The sequence below is a fragment of the Oryx dammah genome, unplaced genomic scaffold (assembly GCF_014754425.2).
Source record: "Oryx dammah isolate SB20612 unplaced genomic scaffold, SCBI_Odam_1.1 HiC_scaffold_3, whole genome shotgun sequence".
Taxonomy (NCBI): domain Eukaryota; kingdom Metazoa; phylum Chordata; class Mammalia; order Artiodactyla; family Bovidae; genus Oryx; species Oryx dammah.
Genome location: NW_024070187.1, coordinates 60481808 through 60500113, shown reverse-complemented (window position 1 = coordinate 60500113; position 18306 = coordinate 60481808). Strand labels below are relative to the sequence as shown.

Below are 18306 nucleotides of genomic sequence, written 5' to 3'. Positions count from 1 at the left end.
CTTTTCAAAAACCAGGACTTATTGGCAAATTATCTGGGAGTAAAGTGGGAGGAAAACATTTCAATGCAAAATTCAGAACTGCTTTATAGAAAGGAAAGTATGGGGAGGTTTGTTATCATTTATTTCCTCCAGAGTATCATTCAATTTCAGCTGTCTCACCTCTGAGAAGAAGCTCCCCCATTTTTCACTTATGTGCCTAAGAAACATCTCCCTGGCATCTCATTCTCTTTCCCTGTCTTTCACCAGCATTTCATTATTTCTTAACTGTCCCTCTCATGCTTGTCTCCCTTTTTCTTACTGATCCACGTGTCCTCATTTAGCAGTTTTCAGAAGCCAGGGAGAAACGTTGCAAATAATGTTAAATATGATTAATATCTTGAATTCCTTGAAATATGACATGCATGAGTTACAATGAAACCTCTTTTATTTCCCTATGAAATGCTTTTGCATAATGAGAAAGAAAATGTCCTCTATGCCCTAATCAGCCCTGACAGTTCCTGGACTCCCAAATACTTTTATTTATGGCATTATTTATTTCATCTCTAATAAATGGAGGGGAGAAAACCGCAGCAGGATCTGAGGAGGCCGCAGGAAAGAGGGAGACTATGGAGGGTGGAGGAACGCAGAAGCTGATCCTGCAAAGAGAGAGAAGGTTTCCAGAGGAAGAGAAGTCTGGCGAATGAGAGACCAAGGTCCTCAATCCGGAGAAGAAGAAAATAGGTCACTTTTCCAAGACTAAAAGGAAAGCTCTGAAAAGGAAACTAACTTCACAGTGGAGAGATGACAGTCACACATCAAGGAGGAGACGTACCCAGAATTCTAACCTGGAGAGTGAAGATTGAAGGCTAGAAACCAAACCTGGGAGGGAGTTGCTGATATTGGAGTTAACCTAGGGGAGGGGTGATTTGTTCCCAAAATGGCTGGGAGAAGCCAGGGCAATCCTCTAGATTTGAAGACATCTCTAACCCATGGGATCCTTCTCTGAACCACAGAGGAGCTTCCCTCATTCAAACAACTACTGGAATTGTGTGCCGTCCAGAAACTCTGCCCTGGTGGCCCCAGACACAGTGAGCGCATGCACGCACACGCACACGCACACGCGCACACACACACACACACACACCCCACCCCCCCCAAACGGTATTGTTGTGAGTATCTAATCACCATCCCCAAAGGGGATATCAGGTCATATTTTTTCCCCTAAATTGCAGAGTCTACCTGCTACAAGAAGTGAAAATTTGCACATCTGGGTACATCTGTGCAACTCGGCCACACACTTGAGTATGTGACTATGGGCAATTTCCTCAAAGAGCCTCAGTTTTCTCATCTGTAGAATGGGGAAACAGATTCTTTTATGCCCTCTCATAGGAATCTAATGACATAATGTAAAAGTCTGATGCTCTGTGTTTTCTTATGACAACACGAACTCGAAGGCCATGAGCTGGATATAGACAAAAGTCCCTGGGCACGCAAACAACTCGCAGCAACCTGGGTCAAGCCTACAAGATGTTCTTTTCAGAAGGCTGGCGGAGCAATTTTCCATAGGCAGAAGAACGTGGTGTATTATCTTCCCAAGGTACACACGCAGTGTGTACACACTCCAGCTACCCAGCCCGGCCCAGCCCCAACTACTCCCAACTGGGTGCAACCCGAGAGTTTGGGGTCGTGCAGGGGTCGCCAAGAGCTCCTTCCTAAAACCGGGCCCCGCCCATAACAGCAGGAGCCTCAAGTGCACGGGGCTCCGAAGTCTCGTCCCGGCCAGAACCTCGCGCTGTTAGCAGGACGCCCTCGGGGGCCCGGCTCTTTCGTTCCCTTCCCCCGTCGGAGGCGCACCCCAGGCTCGGCGACCACGCGGGCGGCAGCGGCGGCACCAGGCTCCGCCCCCGCCCCCATTATCATTAGCAGATATTACCCTAAACACTTGCTCTTTACCTCCTTTCTCCCTCCAGGCATTGGCGAGGCAGCCTGTCAATCAGGGCTCGGGCGGCAGCCCCCCGCGCAGGGGTTCGGCGATGCCAGGCTTCGCGACAGGCGGCGGCGGTGACGGCGGCCGCGGCACAGACACCCACCCTCCCACACGCGCGCACCCGGGCAGAGCCGGCGGGCGGGCGGCAGCGGCATCTTCGGGGCCCGGCGCCGGGCGCCGAGGGGGCGTGCGGCCGGGAAGCGGCCAGGAGGCGCAGGATGGAGGAAGAGATGCAGCCGGCAGAGGAGGGGCCCAGCGTCCCCAAAATCTACAAGCAGCGCGGCCCCTACAGCGTCCTCAAGACGTTCCCGGGCAAGAGGCCCGCGCTGGCCAAGCGCTACGAGCGACCCACCCTGGTGGAGCTGCCGCACGTGCGGCCGCCCCCGCCGCCCTTCGCCCCGCACGCCGCGGTCTCCATCAGCAGCAGCGAGCCGCCGCCGCCACAGCAGTTCCAGGCGCAGGGATCTTTCCCCCCTGGGCCCGGCCGGGCCAACGCCGCCGCGTCGTCGTCGTCTCCGTCCGGCACGCCCGCCGCGTCCCAGGGCCACCTGAGGACTACGGCGCCGCCGCCCGCGGCCCCCGCCGCGTCATCATCCTCCTCTTTCGCCGCCGTCGTCAGGTACGGGTCGAGCCCGGCGGCCGCTGCGGGCAGCAGCAGCACGGGCGGCGACGGCGCCAGTCTGGAGCTCAGCGCAGGTACCTACTCTCGGGCGCAACTTTCCGTCCCGCCACGGCCGGGGGGAGGGGTGGGGCCCCGGGAAGGAGCAGCCCGGGGACCGCGGAGAGCCTGCGGCGCGCTGGGCCCAGCGGGAGGGCCGCGAGGGGAGAGCGGGGGTGGGCAGGGGGCGCGCACACCGGCTGAGGGAGGATTCGGACATCCGAGCGCACCCCGGAGGCCTCCACGCGCGGGCGGCAACTTCTGGCGCTTCCCGGCCGCCCCCGCCGCCGCGTCCCGGGCTTCCGACGGCGCGCGCGCGCCTCCTAACAGGTGTCTCCGCCGCTCGCCTCCCGCTCGGCGCCCGGGGAACGCGGCGGTGGCGATGGGCGACCCGGCTGGTGGCTGGGGGAGCCGGGGGCCGCGCGCGGGCTGGGAGTGGGGGCGGGACACCCTCGGGTGGCAGCGGCGGCCGCTCCGGGAGAAGCTGGCGCTCTCCGGCGACTCTCGAGGAAGCCCTCCCTCTCTGCGGCTTCACTTTTTCCTTCTGCTTCTTCCGTTTCTCTCTCACATCCCCTCCATTTGCTTCTCCTCTTTCCTTCCCGTTTGCTCTCTGGTTCTTTCTTTCTCGCTCTGTCGCGGTCACTCGGCGGGCCCTAGGGCCGTTTCGTTTTTTCCGTGCGAGCGCGCACGGTCTCTGCCTGCCCCTTTTCCCACCCACCCCAGGGTCCCCGCGGGTGGGTGTAAGACGCGGGGCTCCCCCGGCACCCGTCACGCGCGTGGGGCGGGCGGCCGCGACTTCAGGGACGGAGACTCCTGCCCCTCCCCCAGCCCCGAGAACCCCGGGCGCTCCAGGTCCCGCCGCCCGCCCTCCCCGCGCCGGGTGGGCGCTGCTGCGCGTCGTGATCCCGCGCCTCTCGAGCTTTCTGGGCCCGGGCCCCTCAGAAATGCCTTTCGGGGAGCACTCACCCCGGGTACGAGACTTCTGGTAAAAGCCGGCCCTCCTGCCCAGCTGCGGGGAGGGAGGCGGGCTGACGGAGAGGCCGCAGCCTGGGGCCTGTGCCCAAGGGTGCACTGTGCTCCCTGAGGACGCGCAGCCCCGTTTATCCCGCTCCTCGGAACTAAAAAGTTCCTGCTCAGGCCTTTTCCGGCACTTTGGAGCCCTCCGAATCCTGCATATAAGTGAATCCAAAGGTGTTTTTTTTTTTTTTTTTTTCCTAATGAAAATAGGAGCATCGTCTTGAAATAAGTTATAGAAGCTTAAGCTCATGTTCTGTTTGTCAATATTTTGACACATGAAGGATTGGTTTTGAGAAAGAAAATCTAATTACAGGTTATAGTGAAGACTTGCCCTGTCACATCCCTCACTGATTTGGAGGGGTTCTTGTGTGGATGTCCTCATTGTTTGCAAGAGGTGGTGGGTTTTTTTCCCTGTATTTTTTTTTTCTTCTTTTCCCCTGTATTTGTATTCTGTTGTGCTTCTGTATTCGTTGTTAGGCTATCCTTTCATTTTTCTCATTTTTCTAGTGTTTTCCCCCTTTCTTAGTGAGGTTTGTGTGCTTTCTGGGTTTGGGTTCTGGTTTTCTTATAAACTACTTCATGGTCATTCCTTGTTAATTTCCTAGCTCTGCTTTCTTATTCAGAAGTTTGGGGTTTTTTTCCCATATTCTGTACTTTGTGTACTCCTTTGCACACCCTCCAAGCCATCGTGTTCATTGGGGGTTTCCCCCTCTTTATCCGCCCACTTAAGTCTTTAATCTCATCTTGCTTTCTCCTTTTAGACTTTGCTGATTGTTTTTCAGTCTTTTACCTTTTTTAAGACAGTATAAGTCTGCCCCCTTTCATTTTCATGTTCATCCATAGTTTTAACCTTAGTTTTTCCTGCTGTTTTTCCTGTATTCTGTTTTCTGCACCAGTTACTTGCTGTCCTTTCCAGGGTCCCTTCTACTCTGGCAGTTTCCCCACTCTTATCCATAAAGAGTTTTTGTTGTTTTGTTTTGTTTTTCCTTCTTGTTCTGAATGTCCCCTCTCAGTGTTTACTCTGATGTCCTGTTTAGTCTGTCTCTGTCCCCAGGTGGAAATCATGTCACTGATTCTAAAAGTGAAAAGGAGCTTGCTGATACTCCTCAGATTCGCTGTATTTCTTATTTCCCTTTATTTTCAACATTTCTTATTTTTTTAAAGAGAGCTCATGAAGTGGCAAGCTTGATAGCCTCAAGAATAGGATGCCATGTGCTTGTTGGAAAGACAGGAATTGGGTTGTAGGTTTCTTCCTCGCAATAAGGAAAATCAGTTCAGTGGCTCAGCAACTCTTTGGGACCCCCATGGGCTGCAGCACACCAGGCTTCCCTGTCCATCATCAATTCCTGGAGCTTGCTCAAACTCATGTCCATTGAGTCGGTGACAACATCCAACCATCTCATCCTCCATCATCCCCTTCTCCTGCCTTCAGTCTTTCCCAGCATCAGGGTCTTTTCCAGTGAGTCAGTTATTGGCAAATGGTCAGGGGCAAAAAAAAAAAAAAAAAAAAAAAGACCTTAGTACTAGACATAATGAATTGTGGTCATAATATTAATCACTGGGGACAAAGCCATCTCTTAATGGGCACAGTGTGTGAGTGGCCCTCAGAAGGACAGGCGCCTGAAGAGATGATTGGCCCTTTGAGGAACTAGTGGTGCCACTTGGAACCAATGAGCATGTGTGCCCAGCCAGCCATGTGAGCATACTTGGTGGAGTGGAGGGTGGTGAGTGGCTCGTTGCACCCTCCCTGCAGTGTTACTGCAATGTCTCCGGCCACCGGGTAAACTGAAAATAGTCAAAACATCAATGAGATGAAATAAGTGAAGGATGGAAGAGAGATAACTGACTGTCCAGAGTAAATGCTGTGAAAAGATGAAAGGGTTGAAATGAACCTTATTTGCCATTAAGGGCCATAAACCATTGAGAGGAGACACGTGATTTAAAATAGATTTTTCAGTGTTCTTATAAAATCTCCTGAAGAGAATAATTTTCCTTAAAAGGGGTAATATACCATGGTTCTAAAAGCATATTTTTCCTCTGTGGGAGGCTTAGAGTTAAAACCCACGTAGATCTTGATATGCAGCCTAAATTTGGCATCAGGAAATGGGAAATTGCATCTTTAAGCAGAGTACAATCAAAAATGAATTACAATAAATCCTATATAATTGCATAGGTCATTCTCTTTAATGAGATTTTATTAACCTGACTGTCAAGCTTTTGAGTCAGGCAGATATTTTATCTTCTTCAACTGATAAAAGTGTCAGCTATAAACCACCATATAAATATTCATAAATCTACACATCTGTGGCAGCCTATCAGCATCATTCTTTTGGACATTAAAAGCATTCTAATTACTTTCTGTCTAGCAGAGCTGAAATGCTGCCTGTTATAGTATGTGCTTGGCAGGCATGATTGCTTTTGTTTGCCATCACAAATAGCAGCATCCTATTTTATATACCGATGGTCCAGAAAATATTCAGGGATTGACTGAGCAGGATGAATATTAGGAAGCACCATCTGGTTTTGATAGCACCGAGTATATTAACTCATCTGTTAATTTTTGACACATCATTGATTTATTTATTTAGAAAAATTGCATCCTGTTTTGCTGTGTTGATGTTTGCCATTAGGGAAAAAAAAACTGATGGCATTTTTTTAAAAACATACAGTAGTTCATTGATTTAAGAACAGGATGATGCTTCCAGAGATGCTTTCATTTTGTAACTTCTATTTTCTATGCCACAGAGTCCTCTTATAGAAGTTATATTAATGTTTTAAGAAAATCATCTGTTTTGAGCTAGTTGGAAATCCTTTTAGTAGATTATAATAAATATATGGATATGTGGTAGTATAGGTCACAAATTTTTTTATGCTTCTGCATTCTTAAGATTAATATATTTCACCCTTCACTAGGCTAAAATCAAAAGGTTACCACTAATCTTGACTACTGTGATCTCCTTCATAGAAACAGAATACTCTTGGGAATCTGCTGTGATGGGCAAATTCCATTCAAGGCTTTACTTACAAAGAAGGATGTTAAAGTAGGGAGCCTGTGTTTCATTGCTGAGTTCCCATCGCTCTTCACTTACCAGATTTAGGATGGATTAAACCTCTTAAATTCTGAAGAATTTCTAGAAATGACTTTTTGAATTCCAAAAATAATCATGGGTTCAGATTCTGGAATCAGACTAGGCACAATTTGCAACATGGTGTTATCTCCTGACAGATTTCACAATAAAGCAAATTTGAGAAACATGGTCATTTTAGAGTGTTTTATGATTGTGATTTTTAAAAAACATTTTATGATCTTTCATTTTAGAGAAGTTAGGGATAAAGTAAGTTGTGTTAAAGCCTCTCTATAATCTGTTGACTTTGTACTTCCTTGCTAACACTTGAGTGGAACATTCTGTGACTAGTGGGGGGAAAAAAGTTCAAAAAATTTAAAATACACATTCACACTTTGCTCAATTAAGAATCATGGATCAGTGTGTCATACAACTGTGTTCATATAAAAACAGAACTTTTCTCCATTTCTTAGCAATAAGGGGCATCACACAGTACCTACATTTCTAATTATATTCTGTCTGGAAAGGTGAAGTATTGCTGGCTGCAGTATATGTTAAGTGGAAAGATTTGCTGTTTTCCACCAAATATAATAGTAATATTTTTCATCACACTCTTCAATGTACTGACATAAAGTACTATTCAAATATTATAAGGTACTGAAAAGAAGAAAATTCAGCCTTTTAATGGCTACAGTGGCTGTTTTTACATATATCAGTTCTGAGAACAAATTCTGAATAAAACATTGGGAAAAACTGCAGACAAGAACTGTTTTGTGGCTATAACTATTCTCTGAGGTTCTGAATGCACTTTAATACATTATCCATAATAGCATAATACATAATGACTTTTTCTCAACATATTACAAATTTATCCTTCAGTTAAGAAAACAAATCATGCTTGTCTATACATCAGATTTTTTTCCCCTTAAAATCTATACCGTAATGTGATTTATCAGTATTCAGACAACTGAACTCCTTTTAGGACACTGGACAAATATATTCAAGCTGTTTTTTCTAAGCAATTCTGTTTTAGTCTTTCTTTTCATATTTTGTTTCATCAAGGTTGTATTAAAGGTGTATAGGCTATGAATCGATAGGGACTATTCTGATTAAAATGCATACAGTAAATACAACTTCAGGTCTGAAATGGGATTATAGGATTAAATGAATGAAAACTGCTAATGTGCCAGAATTGAGACTCCCCAATCAATATTGTCCTTTGATTTCACTAATAAAAGAACAAAAACCTGGGAGTAAAAAATGAGAATGCAACATCTTAAACCTCCCCACTTGGTTCAGCTGTTTACTTTCTGATTTATTTGGCTTTGGCCATTGTAAAATATAATGCCCAACTATTTGAAGTCTTTCTCCATTACATTTCAGTTCAAATCATGAGCTCATTTCTTTCTTTCCACCAGGCTGGGGGCAGAGTCATCATGACTTCCGGTGTTTGGTGTAGGAAAGATAGTTCCCATATACACATCCCCTTTTCTCCAAAGTAGCAAGCCAGCTTTATCTCAGCTGCTACTTGGGTCAAGTTTCATAGCCCATCAGTCAGCTCTAGACTAAAACTATACCTGGCATCTAGTTCTTTCTTCAGCACTCAAAGTAATTATGGTTAAAAAGCAGGCCTGTGCCTAATATTTGTGGGATTCAGGGTGAGAATACAAATGCTGTAAACTAAGATACTATTTTATCTACAAGAGTCCCCGCATGTATTCAGTAAATATTTCTTGAGATACTGTGCTGGCCCTCAAGCTCCAGTCCACTCATGAAATATACAGTCTCAGGTCTCTGCTGAGCTGAAGAGTACTGGCCTCTGTTCTGACTTGTCATTTTTCCTGAAGGTTTACGAATGGTAGCATTTTATAGATTTGGGAGATGTGAGGGGTGCTTCCTGTGTACTCTGGGCCTTAAATAAATAGTTAGAAAAGGAGATTTGTCCCCCTCCCCCTGATATCTTTGTTACTTTAGGAAGACTAGTAAGAAAAAACAAAGAAGAGCATGACGTACTGCATGGAGATTTCTAAAGGTTGGTTTTACTGGTCATTAACGGGTTTTCTAGAGAAATCAATTTTCTTAAATCACAATTATTCTGGTTTGTTGTCCCCAAAGAAACTCTTGAGCATCTCACCATTTTTCACTTTTAAAGGTCTTTTTTTCCTCAGTAAAGATACAGCTAGACAACATTTCCAGGGACAACAAGCAACTAGTTGTTTCAGTCACCGAGTCGTGTCCGACTCTGAGACCCCATGGACTGTGGCGCGCCAGGCTTCCCTGTCCTTACCATCTCCCGAAGCTTGCTCAAACTCATGTCCACTGAGTCAGTAATGCCATCCCCCCATCTTATCCTCTTGTCCCCTTCTTGTGCTGCCTTCAATCTTTCCCAACGTCAGGGTCTTCTCTAATGAGTAGGCTCTTTGCATCAAGTGGCCAAAGTATTGGAGCTTCAGCATCAGTCCTTCAGTGACTAGTTATATTTCTATAATAAACAATAGATATTGGCATCTAGAATCTACAGTATTTTGTTTGTTGCCACTATTTTACATAGAGGGGAGAGGAAATAAGAGGCACCCTCATTGCCAAATATAAACCCTAAAAAAATCTCTCTCTCTGGGTTTTTATAAATTGCCCATTCTGGGTGGTGGTCTACAAAGAAGAGAATATTGATGTAGTGTTTACATTTAGGGTGAATTTTCAGAACTCTTAGACTGACAATATTGAGTCACATTTTCACAATATTGACCGGGGTGGGGGACGGGGGCCTTTCCATATTTTTTCTTTTTGAGGTAAACTGATTGCTTTCTATCCGTTTTTTGCTTTCCACTGATTGACAGTTAACACGCTTTGGAATACATCTGTGGAAACTGACTGGCCCTGTCTGTGCATGCCAGTTAAGAGATTTGGTGGGAGAAGCCCTGAGAAGGGCACTGCTTTTCAGATGATGCTGCTATAGATCAGGCTAAGGTATCAGATACAGGAAAGAATTACCAACCCAGATGGTGGATGACACAATGTTGCTTTGGGGCTCATCCTCATTTGCCTCATAGGCCCACTCTTTGTTTTATCTTAGGTGTTTAGTGAGCACTTCACCTCTTGTTCTTCTCCAGTTTGCATCTGGGAGCAAGGTACTCTCAGTGAGGATTGTATCAGCTGATTAATAGCAAGGGCATGAGGGCACTCCAGAAATAGCAGTAATGATTACTGTAAGCTCCCCTGTCAATGAGGAGTTGAGTCTGCAGGGCTGGCTTGATTCATTAGAGTGAGGATGTTAATGAAGCCAAAGGTGTAAGTTCGGAGCTGTGCAGGCCAGCCAGTGCCATAGAGAGGGGGTCTCTATTCGGTGCCCCAGTCCCATCCAGCCACTTCCCAGAATCTAGTTGGGGTGGCTCATCGGGAGCAGCAGGAAGCTGTGTATCCAGGTACATGTGGATTCACTGTGTCACACTGGTGTGCGGCAGAGAGTAGAAGTCCATGGTTCTGATGTTTCTGAATGTTGAGCTCCAAGTCGAGGACCCTCTGTCCCTTGTCTTGGCTGTCAGTCTCTGACGTGTCTTCTCCTCTGTTTCAGAGAGTCGTATGATCTTGGACGCTTTTGCTCAACAATGCAGCCGAGTCCTTAGCCTCTTAAATTGTGGAGGTAAACTTCTAGACTCCAGCCATTCTCAATCCATGATATCTTGTGTGAAGCAGGAAGGCTCAAGTTACACTGAAAGACAGGAACCATGTCCTGTTGGCAAAGGGGTCCACAGTCAGACCTCAGACAATTTAGACATTGAAATGCAATATATGCAAAGGAAACAACAAACTTCTGCATTTTTGAGAGTTTTCACCGACTCCCTGCAAAATTACCTGCTCTCAGGGAGCTTTCCAACTCCAAACACCTCCTCGGTCAGTGAGTATGGCCACCTGGCGGATGTGGATCCTCTGTCAACATCCCCTGTGCACACGCTAGGTGGCTGGACCTCCCCAGCAACATCTGAATCCCATGGTCACCCATCATCTTCTACACTGCCTGAGGAGGAAGAGGAGGAGGAAGAGGAAGGCTACTGTCCCCGATGCCAAGAGCTGGAGCAGGAGGTGATTTCGCTGCAACAAGAAAACGAAGAACTCAGAAGAAAGTTAGAGAGCATCCCAGGTACCCTGCCCTGTTACTTGAAAGCCACTGCCACTCATTTTCCATTGTCCCATCTGTGTGTGTGTGTGCATGTGTGTATGTGTGTGTGGTTTTTGTTGTTGTCTGTTGGAACCAGTGATGTAGAAAAGTTGGGAAAACAGGCATGCGCAGTGTTAGTCTGCCAGTGCCAAACAAATTTCAGATTGAGCTACTAGTCTTGTCCTGTGTGTAAGTCACAGTCCTCTAGGGTATAGACCTGAAGGCTATAGTCCTGTTAAAAGATGTCTCCATTGATACAAATGTGATTCCAAGGTGTAAGGCAATGAGACTGAAATAGGCCATGTGCTGTGGGCTTGAGTTTTCTTCAAAAAGTGATCCTGTTCCTTTTAAATAGCTTTTGTATCTGTAAAGATTTTGATATATGTGTTTTATCAGTCTGTGATAGAAATTGAAATGAAATGACACCTACAAAGGGAGCACTCAGAACAAATTGTCTCTTCTATTCCATTAATCTCTTGCCTTTCTTAAGTTTCAACAGGTGTGGTTTCTTTAGCATGCAAACTCCCCTTAAAGTTAACAAGCAACTATGAACTAAAAGGAATAGCTCAAAGATAGGCTACTCCCAAACCAGTTGTGCTCCTGGCTAAACATGAGGCATTCACTGCCTCTCAGAGACGCTAGATTTGCAGAGTAGTAAAGTCATCTTTATGGCAAGATCTTCTGTGGGTTGCAAAGCCATTTTTTCCTTATTTGGGAAGGTTCTGATTTTGTATATAGCTTTCACTTCGTTGCTACATGTCTCTGGCTTTGCAGAGAGACTGGCATGATATTGTAAATCAACTATACTTCAGTTTTTTAAAAAGAATATATAGCAATGCTAAATAAATAAAAGACAGTAAAGCCTTTTTTTTAAAATAGGAACTCCCTGGCTGTCCAGCGGTTAGGACTCTGCTTTCATTGCCAAGGATTTGGGTTCAATCCCTTGTCCAGGAACTAAGATCCCACAAGCTGTAAGGGATAGCCAAAGAAACAAGAGACATTAAAACCTTTTTAATCATGCAGCCCATTGATAAATTTTGAGCATGTACCCACCAGTGTACACACCCATTGATTATTTACCTGCATGTACTACTATACTAATATATTAGGTTCAAAGTAAAGCATACATAATACATTTTAAATTTTTAAGGCTGATCCATAAATAGAAATTATGTTTTTTTTCCTTCTTCGATGTCTTTGCATCACACAGTTTGGCAGCTTATGTAGAAAGAAGGAAATGTTGACTAAAGTTACCCACTTGTTTATTAGAAATGCCAAACAAAAAGTTTACTTTCCTTCTGTCCTTTTATTTAAAGCATTTCCCAGACAGTGCTGAGGTTTGGCTCAGAATATCTTGGAGTTGGATTGAGTGCAGTTTGTCCTGTGAGAGACAAGCCAGAGGTGAAGTAAATCCATTCTTGGTTGTTGCAGTTGAGCTCTGGAGTTAGATGCAAAGTGTAACTCCAGGAGAGAGACTAATTACAGGAGAGAGACTGGTGGAACCCAGAAGAGTGCAGTAGAACCAGAGCCCTATTGGTTTCTCCCAGTCAGGTGTAGCTAACAGACTGGCAGTTTACACCTTTCACAGTTGTGTGAATTATGATCCATTAACTGTGGGTTTTAACACCAAAAGGGTATGTCTCATCTCACTCCCCACTGCTGTTTCATTAGGGGAGAACACGGTGTCCTGAGGTCAGCCAACTGCAGGTTCTTGAATTAGCTGTTCAGCACTGTGGGTAGGGGTTTCACAGTGCAAGGACGGGTGACACGCACGCAGAGTACTGCTGCCCAACTCATCCTGAATGTGTGGCAAGACGTCTATCCTTGGTAAACTTACTCAGCCAATGTAGGGTTCACTCCACCTGCTTTTTCCTGAATCTGCACAGGTGAAATGTCTGGGTCAGGAGTAAATCATTGCTGGCCTGCCATTAATCGTCCTTTTCGACTGCCCAGAAAAACAAAAATGCTGCAATTTCTTGAGTCCTCTTGATGGCCAGACATTGAATGACTCTTGTTGAAAGTAGGCTAATGATCCCCACTGTTAGTGTAAATACCCACCACTGCTGCTGTAAAGAGTCACCTCCATGAACTTGAATGAATAGCCCTTCTACACAGAGAACCTTGATTGCTTTAATTAGTCCATTTGTTGTTCAGTCACTCAGTTCTGTCCGACTCTTTGTGACCCCATAAACTTCAGTACCCTAGGCTTCCCTGTCCTTCACCATCTCCCGGAGCTTGCTCAAACTCATGTCCATTGAGTCAGTGATGACATCCAACCATCTCGTCATCTGTCATCCCCTTCTCCTGCCTTCAGTCTTTCGAACATCAGAGTCTTTTCTAATGAGTCAACTCTTCCCATCAGGTGGCATTCAGTTTCAGTATCAGTCCTTCCAATGAATATTCAGGTTTGATTTCTTTTAGGTTTGTCTGGTTTGATCTCCTTGCAGTCCAAGGGATTCTTCAAGAGCATAGTTCAAAAGCATCAATCTTCAGTGCTAGCTTTCTTTATGGTCCAGCTCTCACATCCATACATGACTACTGGAAAAACCATAGCTTTGATTAGACAGATCTTTGTTGGCAAACTAAAGTCTCTGCTTTTTAATATGCTGTCTAGGTTAGTCATAGCTTTTCTTCTGAGGAACAATCGTCTTTTGATTTTGTGGCTGCAGTCACCATCTTGCAGTGATTTTGAAGCCCAAGAAAATAAAGTTCATCACTGTTTTCTATTGTTTCCCCATCTATTTGCTGTGAAGTGATAGGACTGTATGCAATGATCTTTGTTTTTGAATGTTGAATTTTAAGCTAGCCTTTTCACTCTCTTTGACCTTTATCAGAAGACTCTTTAGTTCCTCTTCGCTTTCTGCCATTAGGGTGGTGTCTTCTGCATATCTGAGATTGTTGATATTACTCCAGCAATCTTGATTCCATCTTGTGCTTCATCCAGCCCAACATTTTGCATGATGTACTCTGCATATAAGTTAAATAAGCAGGGTAACAATATATAGCCTTGATGTACTCCTTTCCCCATTTTGAACCAGTCCGTTGTTACAGGTCTGGTTCTAACTGTTGCTTCTTGACCTCCATATAGGTTACTCAGGAGGCAGGTCAGGTGGTCTGATATTCCCATCTCTTTCAGAATTTTCCACAGTGTGTTGTGATCCACACAGTCAAAGACTTTAGCATAGTCAGTGAAGCAAAAGTAGATGTTTTTCTGTAATTCTCTGCAATTTGATCTCTGGTTCCTCTGCCTTTTCTAAATCTTGAACATCTGGAAGTTCTCAGTACACGTAATGGTGAAGTTGGGCTTGGAGAATTTCAAGCATTACTTTGCTGGCATGTGAAATGAGTACAATTGTATGGTAGTTTGAACATTCTTTGACATTGCCTTCCTTTGGGTTTCAAATGAAAACTGGCCTTTTCCAGTCCTGTGGTCACTGCTGAGTTTTCCATATTTGCTGGCATATTGAGTGCAACACTTTAACAGCATCATGTTTTAGGACTTGAAATAACTCAGCAGCAATTCCATCACCTACACTAACTTTGTTCGTAATGATGCTATCTAAGGCCCACTTGACTTCACACTCCAGGATGTCTGGTCTAGGTGAGTGATCATACCATCATGGTTACCTGGGTTTTAAGATCTTTTCTGTATAGTTCTGTGTATTCTTGCCACCTCTTCTTAATATCTTCTGCTTCTGTTAGGTCCATACCATTTCTGTCCTTTCTTGTGCCCATCTTTGCATGAAATGTTCCCTTAGTATCTCTGATTTTCTTGAAGAGATCTCTAGTCTTTCCTATTCTATTGTTTTCCTCTATTTCTTTGCATTGTTCACTTAGGAAGGCTTCCTTATCTCTCCTTGCTGTTCTTTGGAACTGTGCATTCAGTTGGGTATATGTTTCCCTTTCTCCTTTGCCTTTCACTTCTTTTCTCAGCTATTTGTAAGGCCTCCTAAGACAGCCATTTTGCCTTTTTGCATTTCTTTTTCTTGGGGATGGTTTTGATCACCACCTCCTGTATAATGTCACAAACCTCCATCCATATTTCTTCAGGCACTCTGTCTTATCAGATCTAGTCCCTTGAATCTATTTGTCACTTCCATTGAATAATCATAAGGGATTTGATTTAGGTCATACTAAAGGAAATCAGTCCTGAATATTCATTGGAAGGACCAATGCTGAAGCTGAAACTCCAGTACTTTGGCCACCTGATGCAAAGAACTGACTCAGTAGAAAAGACCCTGATGCTGGGAAAGATTGAAGGTGGGAGGAGAAGGGGATGACAGAGGTTGGATGCCATCACTGAATCAATGGACATGAGTTTGAGTAAACTCTGGGAGTTAGCAATGGACAGGGAAGCCTGGCATGCTGCAGTCTATGGGGTCACAAAGAGTCAGACACTTCTGAGTGACTGAACTGAACTGAATTGAATGGATACCTTCGTGGCCTAGTGATTTTTCCCATTTTCTTCCGTTTAAGTCTGAATTTTGCAATAAGGAGTTCATGATCTGAGCCACAATCAGCTCCTTGTCTTGTTTTTGCTGACTGTATGGAGCTTCTCCATCTGTGGTTGCAAAAAATATAATCAGTCTGATTTCAGTATTGACCATCTGGTGATGTCCATGTGTAGAGTCATCTCTTATGTTGTTAGAAGAATGTGTTTGCTGTGACCAGTGTGTTCTCTTGGCAAAACGCTATTAGCCTTTGCCCTGCTTCATTTTGTTCTCCAAGGCCAAATTTGCATATTATTCCAGGTATCTCTTGACTCCCTACTTTTGCATTCCAGTCCCCTATGATGAAAAGGACATCTTTTTTTTGGTATTGGTTCTAGAATGTCTTGTAAGTCTTCATAGAAATGTTCAACTTCAGCTTCTTTGGCATTAGTGGTTGGGTCACAGACTTGGACTACTGTGATATTGAATGACTTGCCTTAAAAATGAACAGAGATCATTCTGTCGTTGAGATTGCACCCAAGTACTACAGCATTTCAGACTCTGGTTGACTGAGGGCTACTCCATTTCTTCTAAGGGAAGTAGGTATTTAGAAAAGTCAGAGGAACCAGAGATCAAATTGCAGATAATTACAGTAGTAGGTATAATGGTCATTGAAATAAATTCGCCCCTTCAGGTCCATTTTAGTTCACTCTTTTCTTAAATGTCAGAGTTTAGTTGAGTTTAGTCCATACTGAAACTCAACTATATAGGTAAAAATCGCTTTGTCCATTATGTATAGTAAAAATCAGTGAGAAATGCAGGAAAGACGAGCTATTTTGATTACTTGACTCATGGATTCATTGCCCAGGGACATGAGTGTTGGGCGTCAGGTTGAAAGTGCCACTTAAGATGAAAACTTGAATCAGAAGGACATTGACCTCTTGCCCTCACCCCCCAAGCTCCATCTTTGGCTAAACACAAACCAGACTAGGTGATCACCCAAGAAAGCAGTCTGGCTAGCTGTTATGAGCTAGCTATCCCTTTGGTGTTGGGGGTCAGGGGAATCTGTTATTTTTTTACCCGTATGAAGAAAAGTGTGGCAAATAATGTCTGGTTTTGCACATAACGGGAGTATTTTGCAAGCAGTAACTTTGCTGTGAGACTTGAGGTCAGTTTTCCCTAAGCAGTGTCCACACTTCCCAACAATCACAGCGGGCCTTTGTTATCCTAGAGGCCAGTGTATTTCTGTGGAAGCACCTGGGGCTTTCTTTTCATAGGATCTGCCCTCGTGTCATAGGATCACTCTTCCTGCGGCCAAGCAGGTGGATGAGTACAAAGGGGAGGGGAGCATGCAGAGTGAGCAGAGGGAGTCAGGTGTGGGAGATGATGGGGGCACCTGTTGTGGGTTGGAGTAGGGGAGGAGTTCCTCGGGCGCGTCCCTCTCTCCAGAGTCATGCTATTGAGCAGTCTGAGATTCTGGTTTCTTCTTGTTTTTCCCTGAAATAAGGCGTTCATACCTGGGAGTAGTTCTTGAACTAAGAATTCAAAAGAAATGAGTCTATTTAGTCTACAGGGGGAAGGTACTTTCAGCTATAAAAGGGGGACAGGAAGGCGCCAGCCCTCACCTCAAGGAAAGAGACTGGGAAGAGGTGTTCTTTCCAGCACCACCTGAGACAGCCTTTCTTTATTGTATTATTTGTGAAACATCCAACAAAGTTGTATTGAGTATCAGCTACATGCAAGCGAGGGGCTTCTAGAAAGTACTTTCTAACTTACTTTCCAGTTATTTGCAGATGTAAGTAACTAAATATTTTATCCCAGGAGGTAGCATTAGCAGATTTTCTTTTGTATTAGAAGTTATACTAGATATTACACTAGATACTACATCACACTAGAAATTACAGAGTCTTTAGAAGTTTACATTTTTTAAAAGAAATAGGTTTAAAGAAAAAAGTCACAAAAGGAAGATACTGGGGTCAGGGATACAAAGAGCTAAGAGGTTATTAAAAGAAGAAAAATGATGGGCAGACATCTCAATGGAGAAGGTGTCAAGTTACAGTAGTCACTTTTATTTAGAAAGCTTGCAGTCAGCACTGGTTAAAGGGAACTCATAAGGGAGATGGGTATAAAAGGCCATATTTCATCTAATTTCAACCCTCATTGAGTATAAGACACACCAGTAGTTTATGTTCCATTAAGAAGAAAAAACACTTCAAATCTTAATTGCCCTTTATAATTGTCTTTGAACACCAAGTTTAGAGATTTTAAAATATGACAAAATGTAGGTATTAAAAACATAAAATATGGTAATTAAAAAACCACTTCCAACAGTACTGTATACAAAATGGACAACCAACAAGGATCTGCTATGTAGAACCCGGAACTGTGCTCAATATTATGTAATAACCTATATGGGAAAAGAATCTGGAAAAAAATACATACATACATATATACACTCACACAAATTTATATGTAACTGAGGGCTTCTCTGGTGGCGCTAGTGGTAAAGAACCTGCCTGCCAATGTAGGAGGACATAAAATTGCAGGTTTGATCCCTGGGCCAGGAAAATCTGCTAGAGGAAGGTGTGGCAACCCACTCCAGTATCGTCTGGAGAATCCCATGGACAGAGGAGCCTGGCAGGCCACAGTCCATGGGGTCTCAAGAGTTGGACATGACTGAGTGACTTTCACTTTCATGCGTATATAACTGAATAACTTGTGCTGTACACCTGAAACTTACATGATATTGTTAATCAACTTCAATAAAATTTTAGAAATAATGATAACTTCCAAAGTAAAATAACTATGACATTAAAAATACCTTGAAATTTTCTAAGTGCAGATATAGGGAAGGTAAACTTAACTGTTGATATTATTAAAGAACATTCTACTTTTTTTAATGTACATTTTTTTATCATCTTGATTTATCTTTATAACTCCAAACAAAAATTAATGTTCACATTTTACAGAGCTAGTTTATTACCCTCTTCCACCCTCAAAATACAGTCGATCCT

General features: G+C 44.2%; 1 protein-coding gene across 1 annotated transcript in view; it reads left to right on the top strand.

The window, feature by feature from the left end:
- The first annotated feature begins 2184 nt into the window (after nt 1-2184).
- BEND4 (BEN domain containing 4) overlaps nt 2185-18306 on the top strand; it is a 32792-nt gene continuing 16670 nt past the window's right edge. The window contains exons 1-2 of the mRNA XM_040238111.1: nt 2185-2662; nt 10278-10844. Of these exons, the coding sequence (XP_040094045.1) occupies nt 2185-2662; nt 10278-10844 (1045 nt within the window). The remainder of the gene's footprint in view (nt 2663-10277; nt 10845-18306) is intronic.